At 63.4% G+C, this 25,284-nt stretch overlaps 5 protein-coding genes across 11 annotated transcripts; 4 read left to right on the forward strand and 1 right to left on the reverse strand.

Moving 5' to 3' along the window:
* Positions 1-966: 966 nt before the first annotated feature.
* On the forward strand, positions 967-11,880 carry GRM2 (glutamate metabotropic receptor 2). Of its 2 annotated transcripts, none has more exons than XM_065075042.1 (6): positions 967-1,121; positions 4,147-4,766; positions 7,034-7,871; positions 8,589-9,652; positions 10,303-10,526; positions 10,686-11,880. In XM_065075042.1, the coding sequence occupies exons 2-6, from the start codon at positions 4,308-4,310 to the stop codon at positions 10,783-10,785; spliced, it is 2,685 nt and encodes an 894-aa protein (XP_064931114.1). In that variant the 5' UTR covers positions 967-1,121; positions 4,147-4,307; the 3' UTR covers positions 10,786-11,880. The 2 variants fall into 2 exon arrangements, with proteins under 2 accessions (XP_064931114.1, XP_064931115.1); XM_065075043.1 differs by having other exon boundaries at positions 10,352-10,526; positions 10,686-11,878.
* Positions 11,881-12,044: 164 nt separating this feature from the next.
* On the reverse strand, positions 12,045-15,432 carry RRP9 (ribosomal RNA processing 9, U3 small nucleolar RNA binding protein). The gene is made up of 15 exons (XM_065075044.1): positions 15,288-15,432; positions 15,039-15,121; positions 14,854-14,966; positions 14,699-14,778; positions 14,548-14,589; positions 14,260-14,386; positions 13,924-14,048; positions 13,584-13,676; positions 13,388-13,488; positions 13,133-13,267; positions 12,880-12,942; positions 12,660-12,805; positions 12,476-12,555; positions 12,283-12,356; positions 12,045-12,190 (listed from the first exon to the last, which is right to left on the reverse strand). The coding sequence occupies exons 1-15, from the start codon at positions 15,426-15,428 to the stop codon at positions 12,085-12,087; spliced, it is 1,509 nt and encodes a 502-aa protein (XP_064931116.1). The 5' UTR covers positions 15,429-15,432; the 3' UTR covers positions 12,045-12,084.
* Positions 15,433-17,432: 2,000 nt separating this feature from the next.
* On the forward strand, positions 17,433-20,162 carry NAA80 (N-alpha-acetyltransferase 80, NatH catalytic subunit). 6 transcript variants are annotated; one of them, XM_065075054.1, is made up of 3 exons: positions 18,075-18,235; positions 19,026-19,073; positions 19,382-20,162. In XM_065075054.1, exon 3 carries the CDS (start codon positions 19,391-19,393, stop codon positions 20,099-20,101), a length of 711 nt encoding a protein of 236 aa, XP_064931126.1. In that variant the 5' UTR covers positions 18,075-18,235; positions 19,026-19,073; positions 19,382-19,390; the 3' UTR covers positions 20,102-20,162. The 6 variants fall into 6 exon arrangements, with proteins under 6 accessions (XP_064931125.1, XP_064931124.1, XP_064931126.1 ...); XM_065075055.1 differs by having other exon boundaries at positions 19,039-19,073; XM_065075053.1 differs by lacking the exons at positions 18,075-18,235; positions 19,026-19,073 and adding an exon at positions 17,433-17,611.
* On the forward strand, positions 17,644-22,905 carry HYAL3 (hyaluronidase 3). Its single transcript, XM_005508864.3, has 4 exons — positions 17,644-18,066; positions 21,242-22,165; positions 22,254-22,343; positions 22,456-22,905. Exons 2-4 carry the CDS (start codon positions 21,275-21,277, stop codon positions 22,807-22,809), a joined length of 1,335 nt encoding a protein of 444 aa, XP_005508921.2. The 5' UTR covers positions 17,644-18,066; positions 21,242-21,274; the 3' UTR covers positions 22,810-22,905.
* A 144-nt stretch (positions 22,906-23,049) lies between these two features.
* On the forward strand, positions 23,050-25,225 carry LSMEM2 (leucine rich single-pass membrane protein 2). Its single transcript, XM_065075057.1, has 4 exons — positions 23,050-23,343; positions 24,457-24,597; positions 24,681-24,890; positions 24,984-25,225. The coding sequence occupies exons 1-4, from the start codon at positions 23,322-23,324 to the stop codon at positions 25,118-25,120; spliced, it is 510 nt and encodes a 169-aa protein (XP_064931129.1). The 5' UTR covers positions 23,050-23,321; the 3' UTR covers positions 25,121-25,225.
* The last annotated feature ends 59 nt before the right edge of the window (positions 25,226-25,284 follow it).

Genomic DNA, 25,284 nt, shown 5'->3' on the forward strand with positions numbered 1-25,284 from the left:
GCCAGGCACCCTCTTCTCCCCAGTGCCTGCTCTGTGCTCACAGCCTTGGAAGGAGACGAGCTGGCAGGGGACGGGGTCCTGGTGCTGTGGATCCCCAGGGGGGACACTGTGACGGAGTTCCTCGGTTATTCCCCCCTCCTCAAACCACAACTGCTGCAGGGGAACAGAGCAGATCTGATTCTTGCTACAGCGCCCTAACCCGAGCCTGCAAGCAGAGCAGCCGACAGTGGGGAAACTGAGGCGCAGGGCAGTGAGGTGGTCGCTTGGGGTGGTGACCTGGATGCACCCCTGATCCCTGCCCATCCTTGCGGGTCCTGTGTCATTTCTTGTCCCTGAGATGCTGTACTCTCTGGGACGGCCGGCCTGCCAGCGTGAGAGCAATGGGGACAGAGTGTGGTGGGTTACTGGGTGGCCAAATAGCTCCAGAAAAGGTTTGTGCAAGCAGTGGAGACCTGGAATGCTAAATCCAGCTGCTGCTTCTACCTTCAGATGGTCCAAAGCCTTGCCCAGCTTGGTGCTTGGGCCAACAGTGAGTGCTGGAGGCTTCGCTGAGTGCACAGGGATGGTGGGGTGATGCTGGGGCACTGGGTGTCCCCCAGGGGCCTGGGGTCAGAGGTCTTTCTGGGAAGAGGGAGAACGGCCCCAGGGGCACCGGGTTGCAGCTGTGGAGCTGGAGTCGGGGCTGGGACCCCTCTCGGTGGGCTGGGACTGAGACGGGGGCGCGGCAGAGCAGGTGCTGAGCTGCGGGTCTGCCCGGATGCTGAGCAGGTCCTGCCTGCTCTGGAGGTATCCTGCCTGTGCCCCGGCTCGATCTGACCATGTCCTGCCTGGACCTGGCCATGTCCTCCCTGCTCTGCCCAAGCCCTGCCAGCCTCCGGCTTTGCCGGTGCCCTGCCCGGCGCGGCGGTGCCGGGAGCGGGCGGAGGGCAGGTGGAGCGGGCCGGGCTGGGGCCGGGCCGGGGCGGGGGCCGGGGCCGGGCCGGGCCGGGCGGGGGGCGGAGCGGCTCCGCTCAGCTGGGGCTGGCGGAGTGTCAGAGGCAGCGGCGGGAGGCGGCGGCAGGCGCAGCTCCGAGGCAGCAGCTGGACCGGCACCGGCTCCCGGCGCAGCCCGCCGGGCCCAGGTAAGGGCTGCGGTCCCACCCGGGCGTTCCCGGCCGCGCCTGTCCCCGTGGCCCCGGGCCGCGCTGTGGCTCGGCGGCGTCCCCAGAGTCCTCGGTGCTCGCGGCGGCGGGACACTGCGACCAGCGATCCCCCGCAGCCGTCGGGGCCGCGGCACGGCGGGGCTCGGCAGCTGGTGCCCGGAGCCGGTGTCGGGGCTCCCGGGGCTGCGGGAGAGGACCCGAGCCCCGGCACGGGCTGGGCTGGAGGTGCGGGCGGGCGGGGGGCACAGGGACGGGTCCCACGGGCTTCCCCATGGCCGGCGCAGGACGCCGGGGCGCCGGACATCGGGAGAAGCCCCCAGAGGGGCCCCACCGCCGTAGACCCCGGCCCCGGGCAGCGGCTGCCCGCCGGCACCGGGACAGGGCAGCGGGGGTGACCACCCGGGCGGCGGGGACAGTCTCCCCCCGGCTGCTGACTCCTGGGTCCTTCCTCCAGCTGTCCGCAGATGGGGAGACCAGTGGGTCTGGGGGGCAGCCGGACTTCAGAGCGTGTTTGGGATGGGATTTGGGGTGGATTGCCTAAGCCTGTGACCCCCAGCCCCTCGAGGAGCTGCGGTGGGGTGGGCAGACCCCTCCTCTGCCACCTGGCTGATGGGGCGCACGGGTGAGGGCTTCGTCAGCTCCTCTCACCTTTGCCAGGTTGGGCAGGAGCAGCTGAAGGGCCGTGATGGTGGGGGGTGACAGGGTAAGCGTCCCGGGGAAGGTGCTTTGGCTTCATGGAGCACCAGGTCTCGCAGGCTGTGGGGCAGAACAGAGGTGTGGGGGTCCTGGCAGATCTCGGTGTTGGCAGGATCTCCAGGACCCCCAGGGGAGGTGTTGATGGATGCTCATGCAAGGTGGGCTCGTCCCGTGCCCTCCCAGCCTGGCTGCTCTCACACGCACCCCATGCCACCTCTAAGGGTGCTGGTGTCGGAGAGAGTCAGGTCTCCTGGCAGGGGGTGGGTGGGAAGCATTTAGGGCACGTAGGAGCAACAGCACCTTCTCACCCATCCTACTCACTGATGCTTTTGGAAGGGGAGGCTGCTGGCAGCCGGCAGAAGTCTTCTCACTGCACTGTAGCTATCAGGCTGGACTGGGCTCTGCCCTGCTCAGTGCTTCACCTCCGCAGCAGTTCCCCAGATGTTCCTGCAGTACTGTCCTCCCCCTGGCACTGTGCCAGCCCAGCTGAGCAGCTGCAGGGATGGCCACAGCCCTGCTCACAGAATCCCTCAGGGTTCACTGCAGGGTGGGTGATGGTTTGCCCTTTTGGGAGAGCTCTGCCTGAAAGTGCCTTTCATTTGGCGAGTGCTGACAGCTGCTCCAGAAGAGATGGACCCAAAGGAGCTGGGTTCCTGGTGCTGCTGGACCTCTAAGCCAGGCTCAGCCTGCTGCCCATGGGCTCCATCAATCCAATCAATTTACCTGCAGCCTCTTCCCTGCTTGAGGAAATCCCAAGTCCCTCAAAAGCATTCACTGCCTGAAATGAGGCAGGAACCCTTCCTCAGCCTCTTCCCCAAACTCGTTTAAATTGGAGGGGCAGGTGTGAGATGCCCTGAAGTGGCTGGGGGATCATTGCAGGCAGGCAGCACCTGGGTACAGGCACTTTGGGGGCACTGAGGAGGGCTGCAAGCATCTCACCACCCCATCCCATTCTCCCCCATGCCATGCTGCTGCCTGCATCCCCTGGGCATCACCGCCAGCTCTGGCTGCTTGCCAGCGGGCTCCTGTAGCCACAGACATCACCAACCTGGGAGCACCATGGGGTGATGGAGGGGTGCCCTGCTTCTGCTTGGGGGGAGTGGCCTTGGTAGAAGATGTGGGGGCTGCAGGGGGGACCAGCACTCTTTGGCATCGCCCTCCCACCCCGTGTGCCCTCACGAGCACCCTGCTCTGCGAGGGAGCCCCAGGACCTGCCACGGCAGCTTCCCGTGCTGAGACAGCCTGAGGTTTCTGGGCTGTCAGGGGATCTCCTTCTCCCATGACCCCCAAAACAACCGCCCTGTGGGATTTCAGCAGTCAGCTTCAAATGGGAAACAAATCTCTCCTGTGGTTTGGGAAAAGACAACTGATCTCAGAGGGGACTGCATCTCCTGCCAAAAAAAGGCCTGCCTGCTGCAAAAGCCTTTGATTCCCCCGCGCCTCTGTGCTTTCTGCAGAGGGAGTCAGCAAACCTGGCTCTTACTTTTACTGAAATCTCTGAATTTAGTATAAAGGGAAGGAAGGGGCGGTGGTGAGAGAGCAGGCTCCGAAGCACTGTGGCTGCCGGTGCCCGCCTGGCACGTTGCTGTGGGAGGAGGAAGCCAGTGGCGTGTCCCAGCTCCGGTGCCATGGGCAGCACTGGTGGCAGTGGCAGAGCAGGTGGGCTGCGGGGCTATGAGGTGGGAATTAAGCTACAGTGGTGGCAGGGTGCTGGGTGCTACAGGCACGGCCGGCTCACGGCCGGCTGCTTTTGGCAGCACTCTTGCCTGGAGGTGGGGAGCTGTCGGAACCCCTAATTCTGCTGCATGGACCAGGGCTTGGCTTGGAACCTGCATTGCCTCTGCCCAACCAGCCCAGGCCCCCTGCCCAGGGTGATGTCGCTATCCTGGGTGACCCCCCCTGACTCCTTCCCCCACCCTCAATGCTTTAGGGTCTGGCAAGCTGCCCCCTGGCAGGCTGCTCTGCCCGGTGCTGCGGGACCCAGCTCTGTGCCCCTCCGCCCATGCTGGTGCAGCCCAGGCAGTGCTGTGCGGGGACCAGACCCTGTGCTCCTGCTTGTCCCCTGGGGTCTGTGTCACTTGCGGTTGTCCTGGGGTTCCTGGGTCACTGTGGGAGATGCTGCATCTGCTCAGCTCACCCTTCTGTGAGGGCTCCTTCCTAAGGGCACCCTGTGCTGGGGGGGCACTGGAGGCGGGGGTACAGGCAGGCTCATGCCCTTGCTTACCCATGCAGCGCTGACACTGTCCCTGGGGGACAGTCCTTGCCTCACCTCGCAGCCCACAGACCCAGTGGCTTTTTGCTTTTCCAGGTGCTGAGAGCTCTGCCAGGGCAGCACAATCCCCCTCCTGCGGACACCACGCTGTGTCACCTCCCACCCCCGATGCCTGGAGATTGCCTGCCCTCGCCTTGACAGGTGGCAGCGGGTGACACGGGGGTGGCACGGGACCCCTGGCTGGCCCAGCGCACCCCATGGCGGTCCCCTTGGCTGCCTGGCTGTGGCTGATGTGCTTGGCCACCTGCCTGGCTGCCGGGCACGGCATGGCTGGGAAGAAGGAGATCAGCACAGACGGGGATCTGGTGATCGGGGGCCTATTTCCTGTCCACGAAAAAGGAGTGGGGAGCGAAGACTGCGGCAAGATCAACGAGCACCGGGGCATCCAGCGCCTGGAGGCCATGCTCTTTGCCCTGGACGAGATCAACAAGGACAGAAGCATCCTGCCGGGGGTGAGGCTGGGTGCCCACATCCTCGACACCTGCTCCAAGGACACCTACGCCCTTGAGCAGTCCCTCGACTTTGTCCGCGCCTCCCTCACCAGAGTGGACGGCTCTGAGCACATCTGCCCCGACGGCTCTTATGCTGTCCACGATGACGTGCCCACTGCCATCACCGGTGTCATCGGGGGCTCCTACAGTGACGTTTCCATCCAGGTACCCCCCAGGCAAGAGAGGCTCAGATGGGGCTGGGTGGATGGCAGAAATGGGGTGGGGGGGTAAAATCTTGGTGGCCAGGCTGTGATGCCACTACTGGTATGGCACAGGGATCCTCTCATGTCCCTTGCGGTGACACTGTACCCCTTTCCACAATGGTGGGGGGAAGCCAGCCCAGCACTGGGGAGGTGCCAGGGTGGTCCCTGGCTACTGCCATGGTGGAGCTGCAGCCGTGATGGCAGCTGGGGTCCCCCCGGGGGTTGTGGGTAGCCCCTCCACCTTCTGTAATCCATGGCAGCCAAGCTGGTGGATCCGTCCCATGCTGGGATGGGGATTTATTCCTCTCCTGGGGCCGTAGCAGCAAGTGCAGCTCCTCAGGCCAGGCAAATCCTGATGTTCAGGTCCACGCTGTTATCAGTGCCACCACGCTGCTGTGTCCCTCGCCGCCGCCATTGGGTCTGGATAGTGCAAGCTGCCTCCCGGCAGCGCCGGTACCGCTCCCTGGCCTGCCACATCCTGGTGCAGGCCTGGAGAAGGACGATGGCTTTCTCCCTCCTGACGTACGCTGCCAGCGCCCGCCGGCGCTGCTCCTCCCGCTGACGGCTGACAGCACGATGCCACCAGGCCTGGATGCGGTGGGCACTGCCGTTGGCCACCTCTAGTGCCCGGCGGACCAGTTGCCCCCGCCACCAGGCCTGGATGGTCACAGCTGCGCCGTGGCTGTCCTGGTACCCCCTGGCCAGCATAGTGCTGCGGGGGTAGCTGCTGTGGTGCCCTGGCACCCAGTGGGTGTCTGTCTCCAGGGTCTGCCGTGGTGTGGGAGCGGGATTCTGCTCACACCCAGCCCCGTGGGTCCTGTCCCCCATGGGATGGGTGGGTGGTGGCCAGGCACAGGGGCACGTTCCGGCATGGTGATGACAATCGTCGTGTCAGAATGGTGCTGGGGACACTGCAGTGGGAATGTGGGGACACTGCTCCCAGCAGGCAGAGCTGCCTGGTATGAGTGGGCACCATCCCCTCTGCCCCCGCAAACCAGCCCGTGAGGTGTGGCCAGTTCAGGGGCCACTGCCCCCATGTCCCAGTGATCCCAGGGCAACAGGCACCTCAGACCTCGGACCCAGCTGTCACCCTGGCTGGGATGCAGCTGTCACCCTGGCTGGGGTACAGCTCAGTCCCCAAAACCGCGGCTCTTTGTAGCCAGGGGCTGGCTTCGACAGGGAGAAGGCATCCCTGGAGGATGTAGGTAGCTGTGTGTGGCCAGTGGAGTCCTGTGGGATGCTGGTAGAGGCCACACACTCGCTGAGATTTAACGAGTCCCCATGGTGCGTCAAACTAAGTCTGTTGGTCCCCAGGGTCCCCGCATCCCCCTGGCTGTGGGGTGGACGAAGCCAGGGCTGGGTGACAGAGGCAGCATCCCAGTCCAGCCCCCATGGGCACTCGTCTCTTCCCTTACTGGAGGACCTGGCATGTCCCCATGGCCAGGGCCACCGTCCCAACCCCAGTGGCATAGCAGGCTGGCAGCTCCCATTGTGCAGCGAGGCCAGGCAGCAGCATTGCTGTGCTCGGGGGCCTTCTTGCCGTTCGGGGACTATGTCATGGAGAACATTTGTCCACGTTAATTAAGCCACATCTCTTGCCTGGGGAGCAGCGAGATGTGGGCAGGCTCAGAAGTCTTCATGGCATGCCCAAGCCCCCCCTTGCTGCTCCAAGAGCCTGGCTTTTTAACAGCCTCATTAGTGGGGCTTTTTTCCCCTTTGAAGCTAACGAGGGCTTCTGCCCAAGGTCCTGGTCCCGCTGGGGCTCCTGATGGCAGGTGCACAGGCACTGGTCCCCAGGCTGCATGGAGGGCTCTGTCCCACCTCCTGGCCTCCACAGCCCTTTCTCCCCACACCACGGGGCTGCCAGGCTCCCTGGCTCACTCCTTGCCCAGGAGCGTCTCCCACCAGGCACCTGCAGGGCACTTTCTGCTTTTGCCATGAATCCATTTATCCTCTACCCAGCCCTGAATTTCAGAGGGCAGTGCATGAAATATTAAAAAAAAAAATAAAAGAAATGGGCACATCTGAGGGCTCAGGCAACCGTGTGCATGTGCTGTCCATCTGTCTGCCCTGTGAGCCGGAACCCTACGCATGGCAGGGGTTGTTCATCAGCCCCGTGGTCGTGCTTGGGAGCACGAGGCAACACTCTGTGTTGGGCAGGGGTCCTCTGGTGGGAATGCCCCTCCCTGGGCCAAGTCTTCAGGCACTCACCTCTCCTCCTCCATGCAGGTGGCCAACCTGCTGCGGCTCTTCCAGATCCCACAGATCAGCTACGCCTCCACCAGTGCCAAGCTCAGCGACAAGTCCCGCTATGACTACTTTGCCCGCACTGTCCCACCAGATTTCTACCAAGCCAAAGCCATGGCGGAGATCCTCCGCTTTTTCAACTGGACCTACGTCTCCACGGTGGCCTCAGAGGGTGACTACGGGGAGACGGGGATTGAGGCCTTTGAGCAAGAAGCCCGCATGCGCAACATCTGCATCGCCACCTCGGAGAAGGTGGGGCGCTCCATGAACAAGAAGACCTATGATGGGGTGGTCCGGGCTCTGCTGCAGAAGCCCAATGCCAGGGTGGTCGTTCTGTTCACCCGAAGCGAAGATGCCCGGGAGCTGCTGACGGCTGCCCAGAGAGCCAACGTGTCCTTCCTGTGGGTGGCCAGCGATGGGTGGGGAGCCCTGGAGAGTGTGGTGGCTGGCAGTGAAGCAGTGGCGGAGGGAGCGATCACCATCGAGCTGGCAGCCTACCCCATCAAGGAGTTTGCTGCCTACTTCCGTAACCTCCACCCCTACAATAACAGCCGAAATCCCTGGTTTCGGGAGTTTTGGGAGCAGAAGTTCAGGTGCAGCTTCCACACCCAGGACTGTAGCCGGTATTCCCTCAAGACAGGCAAGTTTGAGCCGGAGTCCAAGGTCACATTTGTGGTCAATGCAGTCTATGCCATGGCTCACTCTCTGCACAACATGCACCAGGCACTGTGCCCCAACACCACCAAGCTCTGCGATGCCATGAAGCCCGTCAATGGCAAGAGGTTCTACAAGGACTTTATGCTCAATGTTAATTTTGATGGTGAGTCCAGAAATGGAGATGAGGTTTGGCTGTCTAAGTGGAAAGGGACGGGCGGAGGGGCAGGGAAGAAGGTGAGACATCCAGATTTGGCCCAGTGCTGTCCAGTTCCTCCAGCCTGCCCACACCCGGGGAGCTGTGAGCTGTGGTTGTCCCAGGATGCCAAGAGCCCACTGTCACCCTTGGGCAGCAATCCAGGCCTTCTGTTCCCAGTGTGGAGAAGCTGGTGACCAGCTCCATCCTGCCAGCGGTGGGTGGGGCCACCCCACAGGGGACCCTCCAGTAACGTGGGTCCTGAGAGACCACACTTGCAAGCACCACAATTTATTCATATTCCAGAAACTGAACTGGAGGGAGACCCTTCACCAGGGATCCACATAGTGGGATGCATTCAAGTGTGTCCTCCATGGCTTGGGGTGAGCCCAACTACCCAGAAGTCACTGAGAGCCATGGAGGCTGCGAAACCCCACACTGAGCCTCCTCAGAGCTGGCTGGGGCTGCTGAGCTCTCGGGCACATGGGAAGATAGTTCTCCACCACTGCTTTCCTTCTCCTAACACGGGTATAGGCAACAAGTATGAGAGTGAAGGCAGGGAACAGGTTGGACATTTGCTTGTGGCCATGGTAGGATGTGACCCTTTGATGGAGCCCTGCCTCCAGGCTGGGAGCGAGCAGTCTCCCGCCCCACGACAGTGACTGTCTCCCCTTCTCCTCCCTCCAGCTCCGTTCAGGCCAGCAGACACCGAGAGCATTGTTCGATTTGACCGCTATGGCGATGGGATTGGGCGCTACAACATCTTCAACTATCACCACATGGATGGGCGGTATCGGTACCAGAAGGTGGGCTACTGGGCTGAGGGGCTCATCCTCAACACCAGCCTCATCCCATGGGCTGAGACCTCCATCCCTGTGTCCCAGTGCAGCGACCCCTGCAAGAAGAATGAGATAAAGAGCATGCAGCCTGGAGACATCTGCTGCTGGATCTGCATCCCCTGCCAGCCCTACGAGTACTTGCTGGATGAGTTCACATGCGTGGACTGTGGTCTGGGTTACTGGCCCAACGAGACCTTGAATGGCTGCTATGAGTTGCCTCAAGAGTACATCCGCTGGAAAGACGTCTGGGCCATTGGTCCTGTCACTATCTCTTGCCTGGGTTTTATCTCCACTCTCTTCGTTTTTGGAGTCTTCCTGAAGAACAATGACACACCCATCGTGAAGGCCTCCGGCCGGGAGCTCTGCTACATTCTCCTGACTGGGGTCCTTATGTGCTACAGCATGACCTTCATCTTCATCGCAAAGCCCTCAACCGAGGTGTGCACGCTGCGGCGGCTGGGGCTGGGCACATCCTTTGCTGTCTGCTATTCGGCCCTCTTGACCAAGACAAATCGCATTGCCAGGATTTTCAGTGGAGTGAAGGAGGGGGTCCAGCGCCCCCGGTTCATAAGCCCCACATCACAGGTGGTCATCTGCATGGCCCTCATCTCTTGCCAGCTGATCATCGTCATCATCTGGCTGCTGGTGGAGACTCCAGGCACAGGCAAGGAAACAGAGCCTGACAAGAGGTACATCGTCACCCTCAAGTGCAACAACCGTGACTCCAACATGCTCATTTCACTCACCTACAATGTTCTCTTGATCATTCTCTGCACGGTCTATGCTTTCAAGACACGGAAATGCCCAGAAAACTTCAATGAGGCCAAGTTCATTGGGTTCACCATGTACACAACCTGCATCATCTGGCTGGCTTTCCTGCCCATCTTCTACGTGACCTCCAGCGACTACCGAGTAAGAGGCTCTGACAGGGCCTTGGTGATTTGGGCACTGTGGGGTTTGTGGCTAGGAGATGCATGGGCCTGGGGAAGGGTCTTTGCCTGTGGACCTGGTGATGGTCACCTCTGCACTGGGGTACTTGGGAGAAGGTGAAGTGTGGCTGAAGGGCCAGTGAGTCCTGGGGAGACAACCCCTGCCCTGGCAGACTGCTAGAGTAAGGGTGGGAAGTGGTCCTGAGACCATGGTGGTGCCCGGGGAGCTGAGCAGTGCTGGGGTTGGGGGACCATGGGGTATACACTGCAGCACCTCTGTTCCCCCCAGCAACGCGCCCAGCTGTGTTCTTGACAGGCCTGGAGGAGTGCATGGGGAAGCTGCAGTCAGGAGCTTCTGTAGAGGACCTGCACCCCCCCCACGTGGGAGCGGGCATGGGGGTGAGGAGTGTTGACAAGGCTGGGTGGGGGTGCAGCTCAAGGTGCACCCCCTTTGCAGGGGCAGTGAGTCCCCATCAGGGCAGTGCCCATTCTCTGCCTATGGATCTCCAGCAGGTCCACCCTGCCAGAGGGACCTGGTGTGAGGTGGGATGTGTCTGTGGGGGACAGGCAGCAGCCCCGGCTGGGTGGGGGCTGGCCAGTGCCACAGCAAAGGCTTAATCCTGCCCTGCTCAGGGGAAAGGGCTGGTGGCAGGAGCACCTGACCCCCCACCCCTGTCTCCAGGTCCAGACCACCACCATGTGCATCTCAGTGAGCCTCAGCGGCACTGTGGTCCTTGGCTGCCTCTTCACCCCCAAGCTCCACATCATACTCTTCCAGCCCCAGAAGAATGTGGCCAGTCACCGCGTGGGCACCACTCGGTTCAGTGTGGCAGCTGCTGGCTCCAGCCAGTCCCATGGTGAGTGCAGGGGGGCTGGGGAAGGGCTGAGAGGGGGAGCACCCCAGCATGGGCTCCTGAAGGAAATTGGGGTGCAGGGTGGGGCACAGCTGGAATTGGGGGGATGGAGGATGCTGTATCCCCTATGGTTCATCCCTGACCTCTGCATTCCTGGCCCAGGCTCAGCCTCGCAGTCCGTGCCCACAGTGTGCAATGGTCGGGAGGTGGTGGACTCCACAACGTCGTCCTTGTGAAGGATGGGGGGACCAGGCCGTGGTGACACCACTCCTGCCCACGGCTACGTCACACCCCATGGACAGCAGTGCCCACGGCACGGCCAGTGCAGGGGCCAGAGGTGGCAGAGGTACAAATCTCACTGCTGGGTCATGGTACATGTCACCCTGCCCTTACACTGAGCCACGTTACATGTCCCCTGTACTGAGCCCTGGGCCACAATCCCCTGCACCGAGCCGTGGTGAACATCCACCCTTGTCCCTTGCACTGAGCCATGGTGAACATCCGCCCTTGTCCCTTGCACTGAGCCATGGTGAACGTTCCCCATTGCCTGCACTGAGCCACGGTGGACATCCCCCCATTGCCTGCACCGAGCCATGGTGCATGTCCCTCTAAGTCACCTGCACTGAGCCATGGTGAGTGTCCCCCAGCCCTTGTCCTGAGCTGTAGCACACATCACACGTCTCTTGCACCGAACTGTAGTGCACGTTCCCCATTCCCTGCACCAAACTGCGGTGCAAGACCCCCACCTTGTCCTTGCACTGAGCCCTGATGCAAATCCCGCCCCCAGCACCAACTGCACTGAGCCCTGGTGCTCATCCCCTGCCCCCGGCACTTGGCCATGGTGCACAACCTGCCTCTCTCCCTAACCCGCCTCCCGACTCACGCTTTGCTCACACCAAGCCCTGTGCCAGCACACGCTGCCCGTGCCCCTGCCACATCACCCACCCACTGCCCTCACCCCATCTTGCATCCACTTTCCCCTGTTACCCCCCTGTGCCAAATGTCACTCTTCCCCCAGCGCTTTGCACAATTTCACCTCTTCCTCCTTGTTTTTGGCCCCAGGAAAGCTGCCGAGAGCTGCTGGGCTGGGCCAAAGCCCCTTCCATCCCTCCCCTTGCTGGCTATGCTGCTTCTCACCCCTTTGTGGGAGACAGGGCAGGAGTGGGGCAAATGCCCACTGCCCCGCCAGCCCCTGCAGAGCCGGGCCAGGGATTTGTTGGAGGGCTGGGTGTGAGTAACAGGACCCAAGTATTTAAGCCCAAGTTTTTAAGAGTAGATTTTTCTGTGAGCAAGAATGTGATTTTTTTTTTTGGTAACTTATGTAAATAAAGTGGTTTTGTTTTTTAAAAAAAGGACTCTTCCAAAGCTCAGGGCTGGCTGAATGTGAGGGAAGGCAGCAGGCCCTCGCATGGGGCAGACCCACATCACGTTACAGGGACCAGCAGGGTTGGGGGGACACACAACACCCTCTGCTCATGTCCTGCTGGTCACAGGAAGGTCATCACACAAAGGACACAGGGCGCAGCTCTAGAAACAGGATTTAATGACCCAGCTTCAGGACCTAGGATCCATCAGGGGCTTTGGGGCTGGGGGCTGCAACCCTCTGCTTCAGGGGGATGATGCAGATGCTGTTTTTGGCTTCTTTGATTCTCCACCACCGTCCGAGCCTGTAGATGACAGAAATGGGGGTCACCCTTCACCAAGCCCCGTGGAGGGAGGGCCTGTGCCCCCAGGCAGGGCTGGGGAGGAGGGACGGTACCGGTGCTCCTGCCCAAGGCCGGCCACCAGAAAGTCACCAGCTGCTGAGAACTTGAGGCTGTTGACAAAACCCACCTGGAAGGGACAAGGCAGAGTGAGGGACTCCTGCAGCTTTCTCCCGCTGCCCAGGGTCAGCCCCCAGTGAGGAACAACCCCCAGCCCAGCTACAGTATCCCCAACCTCCCCATCCATACCACGGGGATGTCGCAGAGGGGCTCCAGTTTCCGAAATCCCTCACCGCACTTCCAGAGCTTCACGCTAGCACTGTGGGAGCCTGGGATATAGAGAGGAGACTACCATGAACATTGACGCGCAGAAGGGAGCAGGACCGCCAACCCTGCACTGCCAAACCCCCGCTCCAAACCACCAGCCGCTCACCTGTAGCCACGAGGTCACTGTTGCGCAGAGCAGCCACTGCCGAGATCCAGTATGGCTGCTGCAGGCCCTGGGCATCCTGCATGCCATGTGCTTGCCTGGCCAGCGCCAGTGGCTTCTTCTTCGTCAGCCCCCACAAGGCTACGGAGCTGCCAGGGAAGGGAGGGGTGAGGGGGCCATGCGGGCAGTGCCTGCCCAGCCTAGGCCTCAGCCCAGCGCTCACCCGTCATCGGCGCCCGACACCATGTGCTCCTCGTTGATGAGCTGGATACAGTCAATGGAGCCCCTGTGAGGAGAAGAGCACTACCACCAGTTACAAGTGTGCCTTGGGATCCTATTTACAAACCTTATTTAGGGTCAATTGGGGCATCAGCATCCCCAGGTGCCGGCAGGCTCCCGGTGATGCTTGGTACCTGCACACCGCTGCCCCAGCTGGATACACCTGCCCACAGCCCCCTCTCCCATCCCACACCTACTGGTGCCCAGAAAACACGAGCTGTGACTCCTCGGGAATCTTCCAGAGCCGCACGCTGCCGTCACGTCCCCCTGCTGTCACACAGCAGTCCCGGCTCAGGCTGTCCAGCCCTGTGATGATGTCCTGGTGCCCAAACCTGGAGGGGAAAGTGGCAAAGAACTGTGGTGGGCAGAGCTCCCTGCTGCCTTGCATCCCTCGGGGCTGCCAGAGCGTCCCACGGCAGCAGGGTCAGCAGGGTGTCTTCCCCGGGTCTTACAGGGTCTCCATGTATGCGTTCTCCGCCACATTCCAGACCTTGACAGAGCGGTCGTGGGAGCCACTGTACAGCTGGTGCGTGCCCTTGCGAAAGGACAGGCCCTGTGGACAGACGGACATGGGGACAGCAGTGAGGGGTTCTGGGGAGGACAGTACTGCCCGGCCCGACAGGCATTGTGACTGATGCTCCAACTCACCGAGACGGCATCGCGGTGCCCAGTGAAGATGTGCAGGCGCTTGCATGTGGCTGTGTCCCAGATCATAATCAGCTTGTTCCTGTCTCCCGTGGCCTGGCAGAGAGCAGAGGATGCCTGATACTTCTGCCTTGGGGACCCACAGCCCGCCCCAGCCTCTGCTCCTACCCCATGTGCTTCAGGGGATCCGAGGGACCCACCTTTGACTCTGGCAGGGGGAGGGCTGGCTTTAAGCCAGTGAGGTACATCTGGGCATGAGACACGCCAGGACCCCAAAAGGACATATACTCTCCACAGCCACCTCTCCACTCCATGTGGCAGTGCCATTCCCCCCTCCTCGTACCAGGTACTTGCCGTCTGATGAGATGGCCATGCAAAGGACCTGGGACGCATGGCCCATGTGCTGCTCCTCAGTGCCCTTCTTCCCCCCAGGCACCACGCACAGCCTCTTCCCGCTCTCTACCTCCCCTGTGAGAAAGGCATCACTGTTACCTCCTGTGATCCTCCAACCACTCTGGAAAGCACCAATAAGCCTTCCACAGAGCCCAAAACGGTGCACAGGCATGTCCTTGGAAGGACCAAGGCACTTCCATGGGCACTTGTGGTCCTGCTGCTGCAGGGTCCCTGCCAGGGTTCAGGCTGGGCAAACAGCCAGTTGCAGCCCCAAGGGAACACTTGCATTTGATGAGGGCACCATCCTTGGAGGCAGAAAAGATGAACCTGTCATCCGGAGAGATGACCAGGCAGGTGATGGGCAGCTGGTGCCCCCGCAGCACTCGGATGCTGGCAGGATCTGGAGGCTGCACCTGCAGGGAGAGCAGGATGTGAGCTGGGCTGCCCCAGTCCCTTCCCCCGGCTAGGAGAAGGGCCCTGTCCCGTAGCTGGCACCACAACTCAGGGCACTGGCCATGGCTGGTGTCCCCCAAACCCAGCATTTAAGTCCAGCACCCCGGCAACATGCACTTACATCTTTGGCGACCAGGCGCTGCAGCCGGCCTTTCTGCTCGAGCTGAGGAAGAAGCAGGAGGCTCAGTGATGCCGGTCCTGGCCCCGCCGGACAGGGGCAGAGCCCACTGCCACCACTGGGGCCGAGGGGACACGTCTGCCCCCCTGCTCACCACGTCCTCCTTCAGGCGGTCACCGATGAGATCCACCGGCTCTGTCTCCTCTTCCTCCTCGTCCACTGCTCGCTCCTCCTCTGCGGTGGACACGGGGCATGAGGGTCGGGCTCAGCGCCCGGGGCCGCCCCACCGGGGCACCGGGCGGGACTCACCGTACTGGCGGAGCTGCTCCAGGTACAGCTTGGCCAGGCGCAGCTTTTTCTCCTGCGGCGTCTCCTCCACCTCCTCCTCCGCCGCCTCCCGCCGACGCCGTCCCAACGACGCGCTGCGGAGACACGTGTGAGCACCGGCACCAGCACCGGCACCCCCACCAACACACCCCCGGCGCAGCCCGTACCCCTCTGGCTCGGAGTCGCTGGACACCTCCTCGTCGACGGGCCGGCCGGCCGCCGCTCGTGGCCTCCCCTCGGCGCCCGGGACCTGCGGGACGAACCGCGGTGAAGAACGGGACGGGACGGGACAGGATGGAGACGGGCGCAAAACAAACCGCCGCGACGACAGCCGCCTGGACAGCCCCTCTTCGGCCCCCTCTCTGCGCCCCCGGCCCGGCCCGGCCCGGCCCGACCCGGCCCGACCCGGCCCTCACCGCCGCCCGCGGCCGCCGCCGTCCCGCCGCCCCGCGCGGGGCCTTGGCTCTCCGGCCTCCTGCCGCCGCCATGCTGCTGCTGCCACACGTGCTGCCCACCCCGCCCGCCTGCAGGCAGCCAGGCCACGCCCCCGCCCACATCTATTGGCTGTAGGCGGCCAGGCCCCACCTCCCCTTCCCCGCTCCCGCTTCCTACCAGCGGGTCGCGCTGTCACTCGCTCTGGCCCCGCCCCTCAGCACTGAGCCCCGCCCTGTCCCCGCCCCCTCGGCGGGGCTCCACCCCCTGGGCGTGTCAGATGTCCATTCACTCATGCTGATGCCCCTGGCCAAGAGCCAAAGGCACTTCTTACCTTAAAACTTTGTCTGGCATAGGTGTTTAGCCAAAGCTGGTGGGAATATCTCTCTTGCCAGCACTCCAGGTGCTGCTGCTGCTCTGATAATTCAGAGACAACTCAGGCCACCTGCCTGTGGAGGAGCAAAAGCAGGGTGGGTGCTCAGAGAGGGGGTGCAGAGCTGGAGGTGCAGTCTGAAAGCACTGGGCAGAAAAGTCGCTGGCAAAGAAAGAGGGTTCCCAGACACATCTGGGTCAGGGCTCTGCGATGTGGCCCGTGGTGGAGCCAGAGGGTGAAAGCCCCAGGCCTGGGTGCCCCTTGCCACACAGGAAGGTCCACCTGTGGTGGGCTGGGGCATGAGGAGAAGGGGCTCTGGCAGTAGCCAGCAGGCAGGTAGCTGGTGGGGGAGGCATGGTGGGAAGGAGGGATGTTCCCTGCCTCTGTCCTTGCAGCAGGTGCTGAGGGGGCACCACTGAAGCAAGGGGTCACTGCCCATGGGGGTCTTGTGCCAAGGTCAGACCTCCGAGATGTTCTGCAGCTCCTGGAAGCCGAGGTCACCAGCACTAGACACCAGCATTTCAACATATCATCCGTTGCGGCCAGGGTCTGCAAGGTGGACAGAGTCTTGGGGGGCAACCCCAGTAGCCTGGTGGGGCATGGCTGTGGCCATGCAGTGCCCAGGAAGGGGCCTGGGGGTTGGGAAGCTCCCCATGGTTCTCCTTATGGCATACCTGGGCATAGACAGACTCCTCGGTGGCCTTCTGTGGAGGCAGGTGGAAGATGCTGCTGAAGCAGACTTGGAGGAGGCTGCTCTTGTCCTCCTCCTTAAGCAGCCTTGCTTTGCTGCGAGGACAGAGAGGTGCTCTTCAGACCCGGCCATGGGGAGGCAGACATGGGGTCCAGGTCCTGCACTTGAGTGTTGATCGGCAGTCATCTGAACATGTGCCACAGTGTGCCCATGTGGCCAAAACGGCCAACAGCAAGGATGAGGTGTGTCAGAAACAGTATGACCAGCAGGCCCAGGGCAGTAGTCGACCCACTGTACTCGGCACTGGCGGGTCTGCGCCTCAAATCCTGGAGTCAGTTTTGGGCCCTTCATGGCAAGACCTTGAGGTGCTGGAGCGAGTTCAGAGAAGGGCAATGGAGCTGGGGAAGGGTCTGGAGCACAAGTGTGATGGGAGCAGATGAGGGACCTGGGGTGGTTCAGCCTGGAGAACAGGAGGCTGAGGTGACAGGGACATTGAAGGAGGAGGCCGCTGGTCCTTAGGGAACTATAACTTTTGCAATACAGATGTGCAACAAGCACCATGTTTCCTGGAACTTCACACTTGCCATGCAGGGGCTCATCTGCCCAGAAACGGGGTGGTGGGGGGAAGGTTCTCGGTTGTAATAAATGCCGGGAAGTTTAAGCAAGTGGTGCTCTCAGTTAGAGGAAGGATCCTTAGAGTGCCTGGCGTGCTGCAATAAAGAACGTCTGCTGCTTTTTAACACTTCCAAAATGGTGTTAAGGTGTTTTCTGTCTGATTTTTTGGTGTCAGAGTGGAGACCTCCTCGCTGTCTACAACGGCCTGAAAGAAAGTTGTAGCATGGAGGGTGTTGGTCTCTTCTCCTGAGCAACAAACGACAGGACGAGAGGAAATGGCCTCAAGTTATACCAGGGGAGGTTTAAGTTGGCTATGAGGAAACATTTCTTCTCAGAAAGGGTTGTCAGGCAGTGGAACAGCTGCCCAGGGCAGGGCTGGAGCCACCAGCGCTGGAGGGGTTGAACAGACGCGCAGACGAGGCTCCAAGGGTCAGCGGTGAGCGCCAGAGCTGGGGTAGCGGTTGGACGGGTAACGGCTGCAGCGATGATCCCGAGGGTCTTTCCCCACAACGGTTCCCTGACTCCCGCGGGGAACGCGGCTCCGGCCGCCAGGCGGCGCGGTGCGGGCGCCGAGATGCGGCGGCGGCGGAAGTGGCGGCGGCGGAAGTGGCGGCGGGGCCGGCAGAGCGGTACGGGCGGGACGGGAGCGGGGAGAGGGGAGGGGAAAAGGCGAGAGGGAGAGGGGGCGGTGGTGGGTCGGTGACGGGTCAGGAACGGTCAGTGGTGGTCACTGATTAGTCAATGATTGTGAATGAAGGTGAATGATGGTCAGTGATGGTCTATGGTGATCAGTGATTGGTCAGTGATGGTCAGTGGTGGTCACTGATGGTCAGTGGTTGTGAATGAAGGTGAATGATGGTCAGTGATGGTCTATGATGGTCAGTGGTTGTGAATGAAGGTGAATGATGGTCAGTGATGGTCTGTGATGGTCAGGGATGGGATGGGGCCATGTGTTCGGCTGGTGCAGCTGTGGGCTGAGGGCAGCGATCAGCAGGTTGGCGCCATTCAGGTTTGTGCCCCGTGTGTGGGTGCGGTGTGGTTTGGAGTGACGGGCGGTGCAGACAGCGTGGGGATCTCTTTGCAGGTGTGTGGTCTGGTTTGGGTACCAGGGGAGGGCGGGGATGTGTGAGGCCTTGGTCAGACGTGTCGTTCACAGTGGGGAAGCAGAACCAGGCGCTGTGGTTGGCCACGAGCCTGGGCTGCTTCCTGCTGCGCGGGCACCGAGGGCACTGGAGCCGGCAGCAGCGGGCAGGGTGAGTGAGAGCAGGGGAGTGAGCGCAGGGGGAGCGGCAGGGTGAGCAGCAGGCAGGGTGGGCAGCGGGCAGGGTGGGCAGCGGGCAGGGTGAGTGAGAGCAGGGGAGTGAGCGCAGGGTGAGCAGCGGGCAGGGTGAGCAGCGGGCAGGGTGGGCAGCGGGCAGGGTGAGCAGCGGGCAGGGTGAGCAGCGGGCAGGGTGGGCAGCGGGCAGGGTGGGCAGCGGGCAAGGTGAGCAGCCCTGCACCCCTGCACGGGGCTTGGAGAGGGGCACACATGGGAAATTGGTCACCAGGGTGGGTGAAGCTTGGTGGGGCACTGCAGGCAGGACGGCAGGCAGGAGGACAGGCATGACAGGGGCTTGCCCCCGCACTCAAGGCCCCCCCTGAGTAGAGAGCATGGTCCCAGCCGGGGGGATGGAAGGAAGAACACCATCTGGCTGGGGGTGCTGGCAGCAGGGCCTGGGGTGCTGCCTGGCCTGTGAAGAGGGGAGTGCGGGCTGGGCTGGAGCTGGGGAGCTGACTTTGGGGGACCCCCTGAGGGTGTGGGGGTCAGAGCCAGGCCCTCCTCGCTTGCAGCGGGGGAAGCAGGGCAGCTTGCTCAACTCCGCTGGTAAGCCAGTGCAGTAGTTCCTTCTTTCCTCTGCCTTTGGCTTCTCCTGTGCAAGGGGAATGGCTGCTGGGCTGGGAGGGGGTCCCCACTGCTCAGCAGTTATGGCAGGGGCTCCTGGCCCCCTGAGCCCATGCACTGGTGCAGCATGGCAGGGTCTGCTCAGCTCCATGGTGCTGCAGCTCTTTCTCACAGGCTGGGGACATGTGTGATGAGCTGGCTGGTCTCAGGTGAGTGCCCAGGTGGCAGGGGCCAGTGACAGGGCTGGGGAGGGGACAAGACCAGCCCTGGCCTCCTGCCCCTCCACTGGTTTGGCAGTGCCAGACCGACCTATGGGTCTCATGGTGTGGGTGGCTGATCTGGCACCATGCAGCACTTCCCCATCACAGTGCCATCGTTCAACCTTGTACCCATCGCTAACCCCCGTGAACCCATCCAACCATGCCACTGGGGAGCTGCACCGGGGCTGGGCCAGCAGACACACATGTAGTCTGTGCCCTACCACCTCTAAGCTGTGGCCTCCTTGGTTTCCCATCAGTGAGAAGAAATGTCGGAGGAACTCACCCTGGTCCCCTTGCACCAGAGGCCGGAGCTGCTGGAGGCCTGTGCCGAGCTGCTGCGCGAGGAGTGGGGCAAGAGCCGGGCGTCACGGCTGCACACGCTCCAGCGCTCCTCGGATGCTTTCCCTGCCTGCCTGCTGTTGCTGCGGAGCCAGTGCCCCACCGAGGCCCCCATTGCCCAGGACGGTCCCTGCCAGCTCGTGGGCCACGTCCGGCTCTCCCGTGTGGCTGGTCGTCCCCGTGACCTCTTTGTGGAGAGCGTGGTGGTGGCCCGGGCACTGCGGGGCCAGGGCTATGGGCGGCAGCTGATGGAGGCCACAGAGCGGTGGGCACGGGCCCAGGGATTCAGCTGCCTGCACCTCACCACCCACGATAAGCAGCACTTCTACGCCCACCTGGGCTTTGTCCTGGGCGAGCCAGTGCAGAGTGTGGCCTTCCTCAGCCCTGCCATATCCGCCGGGGTGCTGCAGCTCTTTTCTGCTCCTCCTGGCACTGCCACCACCATCACCACCAGGCCAAGGGTGCTCTCTGGCCCCCCGCCTCCCCTCCCACCCCCAGCCGCCCCCCCGCCACCCCCTCCACCAACTGTGGTGTGGGCAAGGGGAGTTCTGGCCGAGAGTGTTGGGGAAAACCTCCTGGAGACCCCCCACCGTGACGCCAAAGGGCTGCCCATCTTCTGGATGAAGAAGGACATCTGAGGGGCCAGGGCCCCAAGCTGGTGATTAAAAGCAAGTGTGGGCAGGAGCTGCCTGCCCTGGTGCTGCCTGCCTGACATTCTTCAGGGCTGGCACCAGCTCCCGCAGCCTTCCTGTTTTGTCCTGGGGTGTCAGTGTGGATGTGGTCCCCACACCCTGCCCTGCCATGCCAGCTGCGCTCCTGCCAGACCCCTGGCTAGCCCAGTCAGGTCCTGGGCCTGGGCCCACCATCACAGCAGTGAGCCAGCCCCGCTTCAGGCACTGGGGCTGGGACTGGTCCCAGGAGTCCTGCTGGAGTCCCACCAGTGTGTCCTCCACCCAGGAGCCTCAGTGTGGGGCTGACAGCATGCTGTGTCTGCCGGTGTGACGCCTGCTCTCCCCACTGAGCAGCCTGGGGAAACTGAGGCACGCGATGGCTGGAGTGGCACTGGGGGAGTGGGGCAGTTGCAGGGTGTCCTGCCTCACGCTGCGAGGGGGACAGGCAGCCCAGCCCCCTCAAGGCAGCCAGCGGCAGCAAGGGCTGGAGGCATGGTAGCAGGAGCGGGAAGGTCAGGGAGAGCGCCCAGGCCCGGCGCCGGGGGATTAGCACCGTCTTTGCGGCGTCAGGCGGCCCCGGCCCTGGGCAGGTGGCCAGCACCAGGCAGGGGCACCCAGCCCCCTCTGGCCCTGCCTGCGCTGAGGGGACAGAGCTGCCCCTTTGACTCCACCATGCCAGCCAGGGGCTCAGGCCCTCAGCAGGACTCCCAGCCTGGCTCAGCCCTGCTACAAAATGGGAAAAAGGGGGTTGTGGTGTCTCTGCTATGGGCAGGGTTGGGAGCTGGCAGGGAAGCCAAGGCACCAGGGCTGGCAGTTTGCAGTGCCACAGCAGAACCGTGCCATGGCTGCGGTAGTGCAGGCGGGGACTTTGGGCACCAGGGTGCAGCAGGCAGAGGTGCCCACTGGCAGTCCTGAGGCAGGGGGTGTCTGAAACCTCCAAATTTGTTCACTCCCATCAGATTTTTGGGGTGGGCAGCATGTGCCTGTGGGGCAGCCCAGTCCCTGTGGCCGATCCCTGCCCAGCACATGCTAGGGCGGTAGTGCCAACACAACCAGGGCGCCCGGTGCACCCTGCCACCTCACCCTGCCGCTCTCCTTTCCCCACAGGGTGCCGGCCCCACAGGCAGCTGGTGACGCAGGATGGTGCAGGTGCTGTGGGCCTGCCTGGCGCTGGTCTTGGCCAGCGGGGAGAGCCCGGCTCCGGAGCCCCTGGCAGGTGGACAGCCCTTTGCCGTGGTGTGGAACGTCCCCACTGGCCGCTGCCAGCGCCGATTTGGTGTGGGGCTGCCCCTTGGCGACTACAGCATCATAGAGAACCGGGATGGCCGCTTCACCGGCCAGAACATCACCATCTTCTACAAGAACAAGTTTGGGCTGTACCCCTACCTGTCACAGCAGGGTGTATCCCGCAATGGGGGCATCCCTCAGCGTGTCCCCCTTGGCGCCCACCTCGCCAGGGTGGCTGGGGACATCCGCCACCTCCTACGCCCTGCTTTCCGTGGGCTGGCCGTGGTGGACTGGGAGGAGTGGAGGCCCCTCTGGGCCCAGAACTGGGGCCCCAAGCGGATTTACCGGGTGGCCTCGGAGCAGTGGGTGCAGGACCGGCACGGCCTGCTGCCGGTGCGGCGGCAGCTCCGGCTGGCCCGGCAGGAGTTTGAGCAGGCAGCGCAGGCTCTGATGGAGGAGACACTTCTGCTGGGCCGGACCCTGCGCCCGGGGGGGCTCTGGGGTTTCTACCGCTTCCCTGACTGCCTCAACAGCAACTGGGCCAAGGACACCAACTACACTGGCCAGTGTCGGCCGGCAGAGGTGCAGCGCAACAACCAGCTGGGCTGGCTCTGGGCTGCCTCGGCCGCCCTCTACCCCAGCATCTACCTGCCGCTGGCGCTGCCGCCCGCCCTGCGCCGCCGCTACGTGCACCACCGGCTGCGTGAGGCCCTGCGCGTGGCTGCCTTCGGGGTACAGGGCCCCCTGCCCGTGGTCGCATACTCCCGCCTCTCCTTCCGCCGCTCACGCCGATTCCTGAAGCTGGTAAGCACTGCAAGTGTGCCAGGGTCCCGCTGAGCACTGGGGGCATCCTGTGTCTCCTCCAGCCCTGTCACATCTCTCTCCCCGTCAGGCTGACCTGGTGCACACCATTGGAGAGAGCGCAGCGCTGGGTGCAGCTGGACTCGTGCTCTGGGGAGACATGTCGTACTCCCGCTCGGCTGTGAGTATGGTCCCTCACTGCGCTGCAGTTGCCATGCGGTGGTGGTGGCACGGGCATGGGGCAGCCACATGCCCTGTGCCAGGGCAGGTTCTTACCAGTGCTTCTCCCCAAGGAGAGCTGTGCCAGCCTGCACCACTACCTCGTGTCCACCCTGGGTCCCTATGTGGCCAACGTGACGGCAGCAGCCCAGGAGTGCAGCTACGGGCAGTGCCACGGGCACGGGCGCTGTGTGCGCCGGCATCCCCAGCAGCTGGACAGCCTCCTGCACCTCGGCATCAGCGCCAGCCCGCCAGCAGCGTTCCGCTGCCACTGCTACCGCGGCTGGGCTGGCAAGGGCTGTGCTCGGCGGGTTCAGCCCAGCCCTGCCACTTCCTGCCTGGCACCCACCCATGCTCATGGCTTCTACGGGCACAGTGACCTCCCGCCCTCCGACACCTGCCCACCACGAGGCACATGGGGCTGGTGACCAGGGCTGGGGATCGCTGCAGTCCTCTACCCTGGCAGCAATGCTGCCTGGAGCTTCCTGGGGTCTCATTAACTTAAATAAATCCTCCTGGTACAACTGGCATGGTCCTTGTTGGCAAAGCTGGGAGGGCTCCAGGCTGGGAGCAATCGCTGTTGCTGCTGAGAGGCAGCAGAGAGCCCAGTTTGGGTCTGGACGGGCCCACTGGTGCCTTGGTTGCCCTGCACAGGCTCTGCCTTGATCCTATGGTGGGCTGGCAATCCCTTTACCCTGGGAAGGGGGCACAGAGCACTGCCACAGGCTGCTGTCCCTTTGCCACACTGGCACTGTGCTGCCAGCAGCCCTGACCATGCCACTGGGCCACCCTCCCCACGGTTATTTTTATCCCCTCCCAACTGTGTTTCTCACTGTTCTATTTTAAGTGGTGCAGTTGGCGCACCGGGAACCCAGTGCCCAGCTCTCGGGGGCCCTGCACTGCCTCGCTGCCCGCTCACACTGCCCGGGCACGGGGAGCCATGCCCAGGGAGGCTGGAGAAGGTAGGCTGGGGGGCTGGTGGGGGCCCTGGCACCCTGGGGGGCACCGTGGGGCACAGAGCCACGGGGTCGGGATGTGAGCAGTGGCCAAACGCTGCCCTCCACTGTGGGGGCTGTGGGCAGAGCTGCCTGCCTGGGGAAGAAGAAGGTCCTAGGGGGGGCTGCAGGTGCAGGGCAGCAGGGTTTGGGGAGGGGGCAGGCAGCTGGCTGGCACACCCTCCCACATCAAACTTTCATGAGCAGCTGTGCCCTGCAGCTGTGCGGGAAATTGGCTGCAGGGGTTATGGGGGTACCCATGGGCCTGTCCCCGGCCAAAGGCAGAGCCCTGGGGAGAGGCTGGGGGGGACCCTGGGCACCATCTGAGCCCCCCCAGCACTGATGCCTGCCAACCTAGCTGTCGGCACGCACCGCCCTGACAGCAGCGGCACAGCACCCTGTGACACACCACTGGCCCTGGGAGGGACTGGGAGCGGGCACCGTGCCACCCTGCCCTGCTCCACCATGGGCACAGCGCCGGGGCCCTGCCCACTGCTCAAAAATGCACTGACACCCAGAAAAAAAAACCCTTCCCTCTACCCCAGCGTGGGCATGGTCGCTTCCCAAGATGGTGCTTGTCCCCCCTCACTCCCATGGGGGATGTGTTCACTTGGGTAGGGGGCACCAGGACCCCTTGGCACAGCACACACACCCAATCTTCATCCGTGCACCCCTAAGCATGGTGCCCATAGTGCATGCCAAGCCATGCCCCTGGCTGGTCTGGCTCTGTCCTGCCCACTGGCCCAGGGGAGTCCCAGCCGGTCCTGCAGTGCCTGGGCTACCCGGGCTGCAGGGTTGGCACGTTCCTGCCCTCAAGCCAGGGCCAGATTCCAGCCCCACTAACGAGGCTCTGGGATCATGGCCACCAGGCACCCGCTAACTGCTCTGATGACAGCACTGGGGCCCAGGGGACACAGCCAATGCTTGCCCGCCTGTAGCCACGGGGCTGTGCCAAGGGAACACCACTGCTGGCTGCCTGCCCTGGCACAGCACCATGCTGGTGTCACAGCTGGGGTCACCTCCAGGAGGGGAATGGTCCCCACAGGGCCCCCGCTCACCCTCTGCCTTTGCTCCTGGCAGACAGCATGGGACGGGCTGAGAGTGCTGTGGCAGCAGAGCCTGGGGACCCCGACGGTGGTGAGCCCGGAGCCATCAGCCTGCACCCCGTGGAGTCCATCAGCGACCTGCACTGGGCCTCGGGCGGGCACAAGGGTGCCGAGGGTGAGAGCAGGGTGCGGGGAGGTTGTGCCAGCCCTGGCAGTGCCCCCAGCTGGGCTCTGACCTCTTCTCTCCCCTGCTTGCAGACAACAGCCCGGCTCCCTCCAGCAGCCTGCGTCGGCCCCCGCCTCGCCCTGCACCCCTCAGCCCCCCGGTGCTCCTGCCCACGCTGCGCCCCGTGCCCCCCGCCGGCCCCTGCCCCTGCCTCGGTCCTGGCCACCCCCTGCTCCTGGCCCTGCTGGGACTCCTGGCACTCGCCAGCCTGGTCCTGGCCACACTGGCCATCTACCTGAGTGGTACGTGGCACTGGGCAAGGTGGGGGGGGGCCCTGGGGGCTGCGGGAGGGCCAAGCCGCCCGTCCCCAGCGTGTCCCCATCCTGTCCCTGCAGTCCTGCAGAGCCAGTCGGTGCGGGCGCTGGCCCAGTGGCTGCGGAGCCAGGAAGAGGCCGTGCGGCAGCTGCGGGCAGCCAGCGGGCAGCTCTGGGCTCGCCTCAATACCAGCATTGAGCCAGGCGGGCATCGCTGAGCTGCTCCCAGCACCAGCATGGGAAACGGGACACGATGGGAAGGGGCACCGAAGGGCAGGAGGGGGGAGTTGGCGGCCCTACCACCCCTGCAGCCCGCTCAGACCTGGCAGCATCACCCCATGGGGTGCAGGGGGCAGCGGGGGAAATGCTGGCCCCCACCCCA

Source organism: Columba livia, chromosome 10, assembly GCF_036013475.1.
Source record: "Columba livia isolate bColLiv1 breed racing homer chromosome 10, bColLiv1.pat.W.v2, whole genome shotgun sequence".
NCBI classification, from domain to species: domain Eukaryota; kingdom Metazoa; phylum Chordata; class Aves; order Columbiformes; family Columbidae; genus Columba; species Columba livia.

Bases quoted from the DNA above. Each gene is read 5' to 3' on its own strand.
- HYAL3 (XM_005508864.3), top strand. From the start codon at position 21,275: ATGGTGCAGGTGCTGTGGGCCTGCCTGGCGCTGGTCTTGGCCAGCGGG. The intron at 22,166-22,253 runs GTAAGCACTGCA...TCTCCCCGTCAG, and splicing joins CACGCCGATTCCTGAAGCTG to GCTGACCTGGTGCACACCAT. The intron at 22,344-22,455 runs GTGAGTATGGTC...CTTCTCCCCAAG, and splicing joins TGTCGTACTCCCGCTCGGCT to GAGAGCTGTGCCAGCCTGCA.
- LSMEM2 (XM_065075057.1), top strand. From the start codon at position 23,322: ATGCCCAGGGAGGCTGGAGAAG. The intron at 23,344-24,456 runs GTAGGCTGGGGG...TGCTCCTGGCAG, and splicing joins GCCCAGGGAGGCTGGAGAAG to ACAGCATGGGACGGGCTGAG. The intron at 24,891-24,983 runs GTACGTGGCACT...CTGTCCCTGCAG, and splicing joins ACTGGCCATCTACCTGAGTG to TCCTGCAGAGCCAGTCGGTG.
- RRP9 (XM_065075044.1), bottom strand. From the start codon at position 15,428: ATGTGGGCGGGGGCGTGGCCTGGCTGCCTGCAGGCGGGCGGGGTGGGC. The intron at 14,967-15,038 runs GTACGGGCTGCG...GTGTCTCCGCAG, and splicing joins AGCGACTCCGAGCCAGAGGG to CGCGTCGTTGGGACGGCGTC. The intron at 12,806-12,879 runs GTGAGCGCTGGG...CTTCCCTGGCAG, and splicing joins GTGTCGGGCGCCGATGACGG to CTCCGTAGCCTTGTGGGGGC.
- NAA80 (XM_065075053.1), top strand. From the start codon at position 19,391: ATGTCGGAGGAACTCACCCTGGTCCCCTTGCACCAGAGGCCGGAGCTG.
- GRM2 (XM_065075042.1), top strand. From the start codon at position 4,308: ATGGCGGTCCCCTTGGCTGCCTGGCTGTGGCTGATGTGCTTGGCCACC. The intron at 9,653-10,302 runs GTAAGAGGCTCT...TGCCCTGCTCAG, and splicing joins TGACCTCCAGCGACTACCGA to GGGAAAGGGCTGGTGGCAGG. The intron at 10,527-10,685 runs GTGAGTGCAGGG...TTCCTGGCCCAG, and splicing joins TGGCTCCAGCCAGTCCCATG to GCTCAGCCTCGCAGTCCGTG.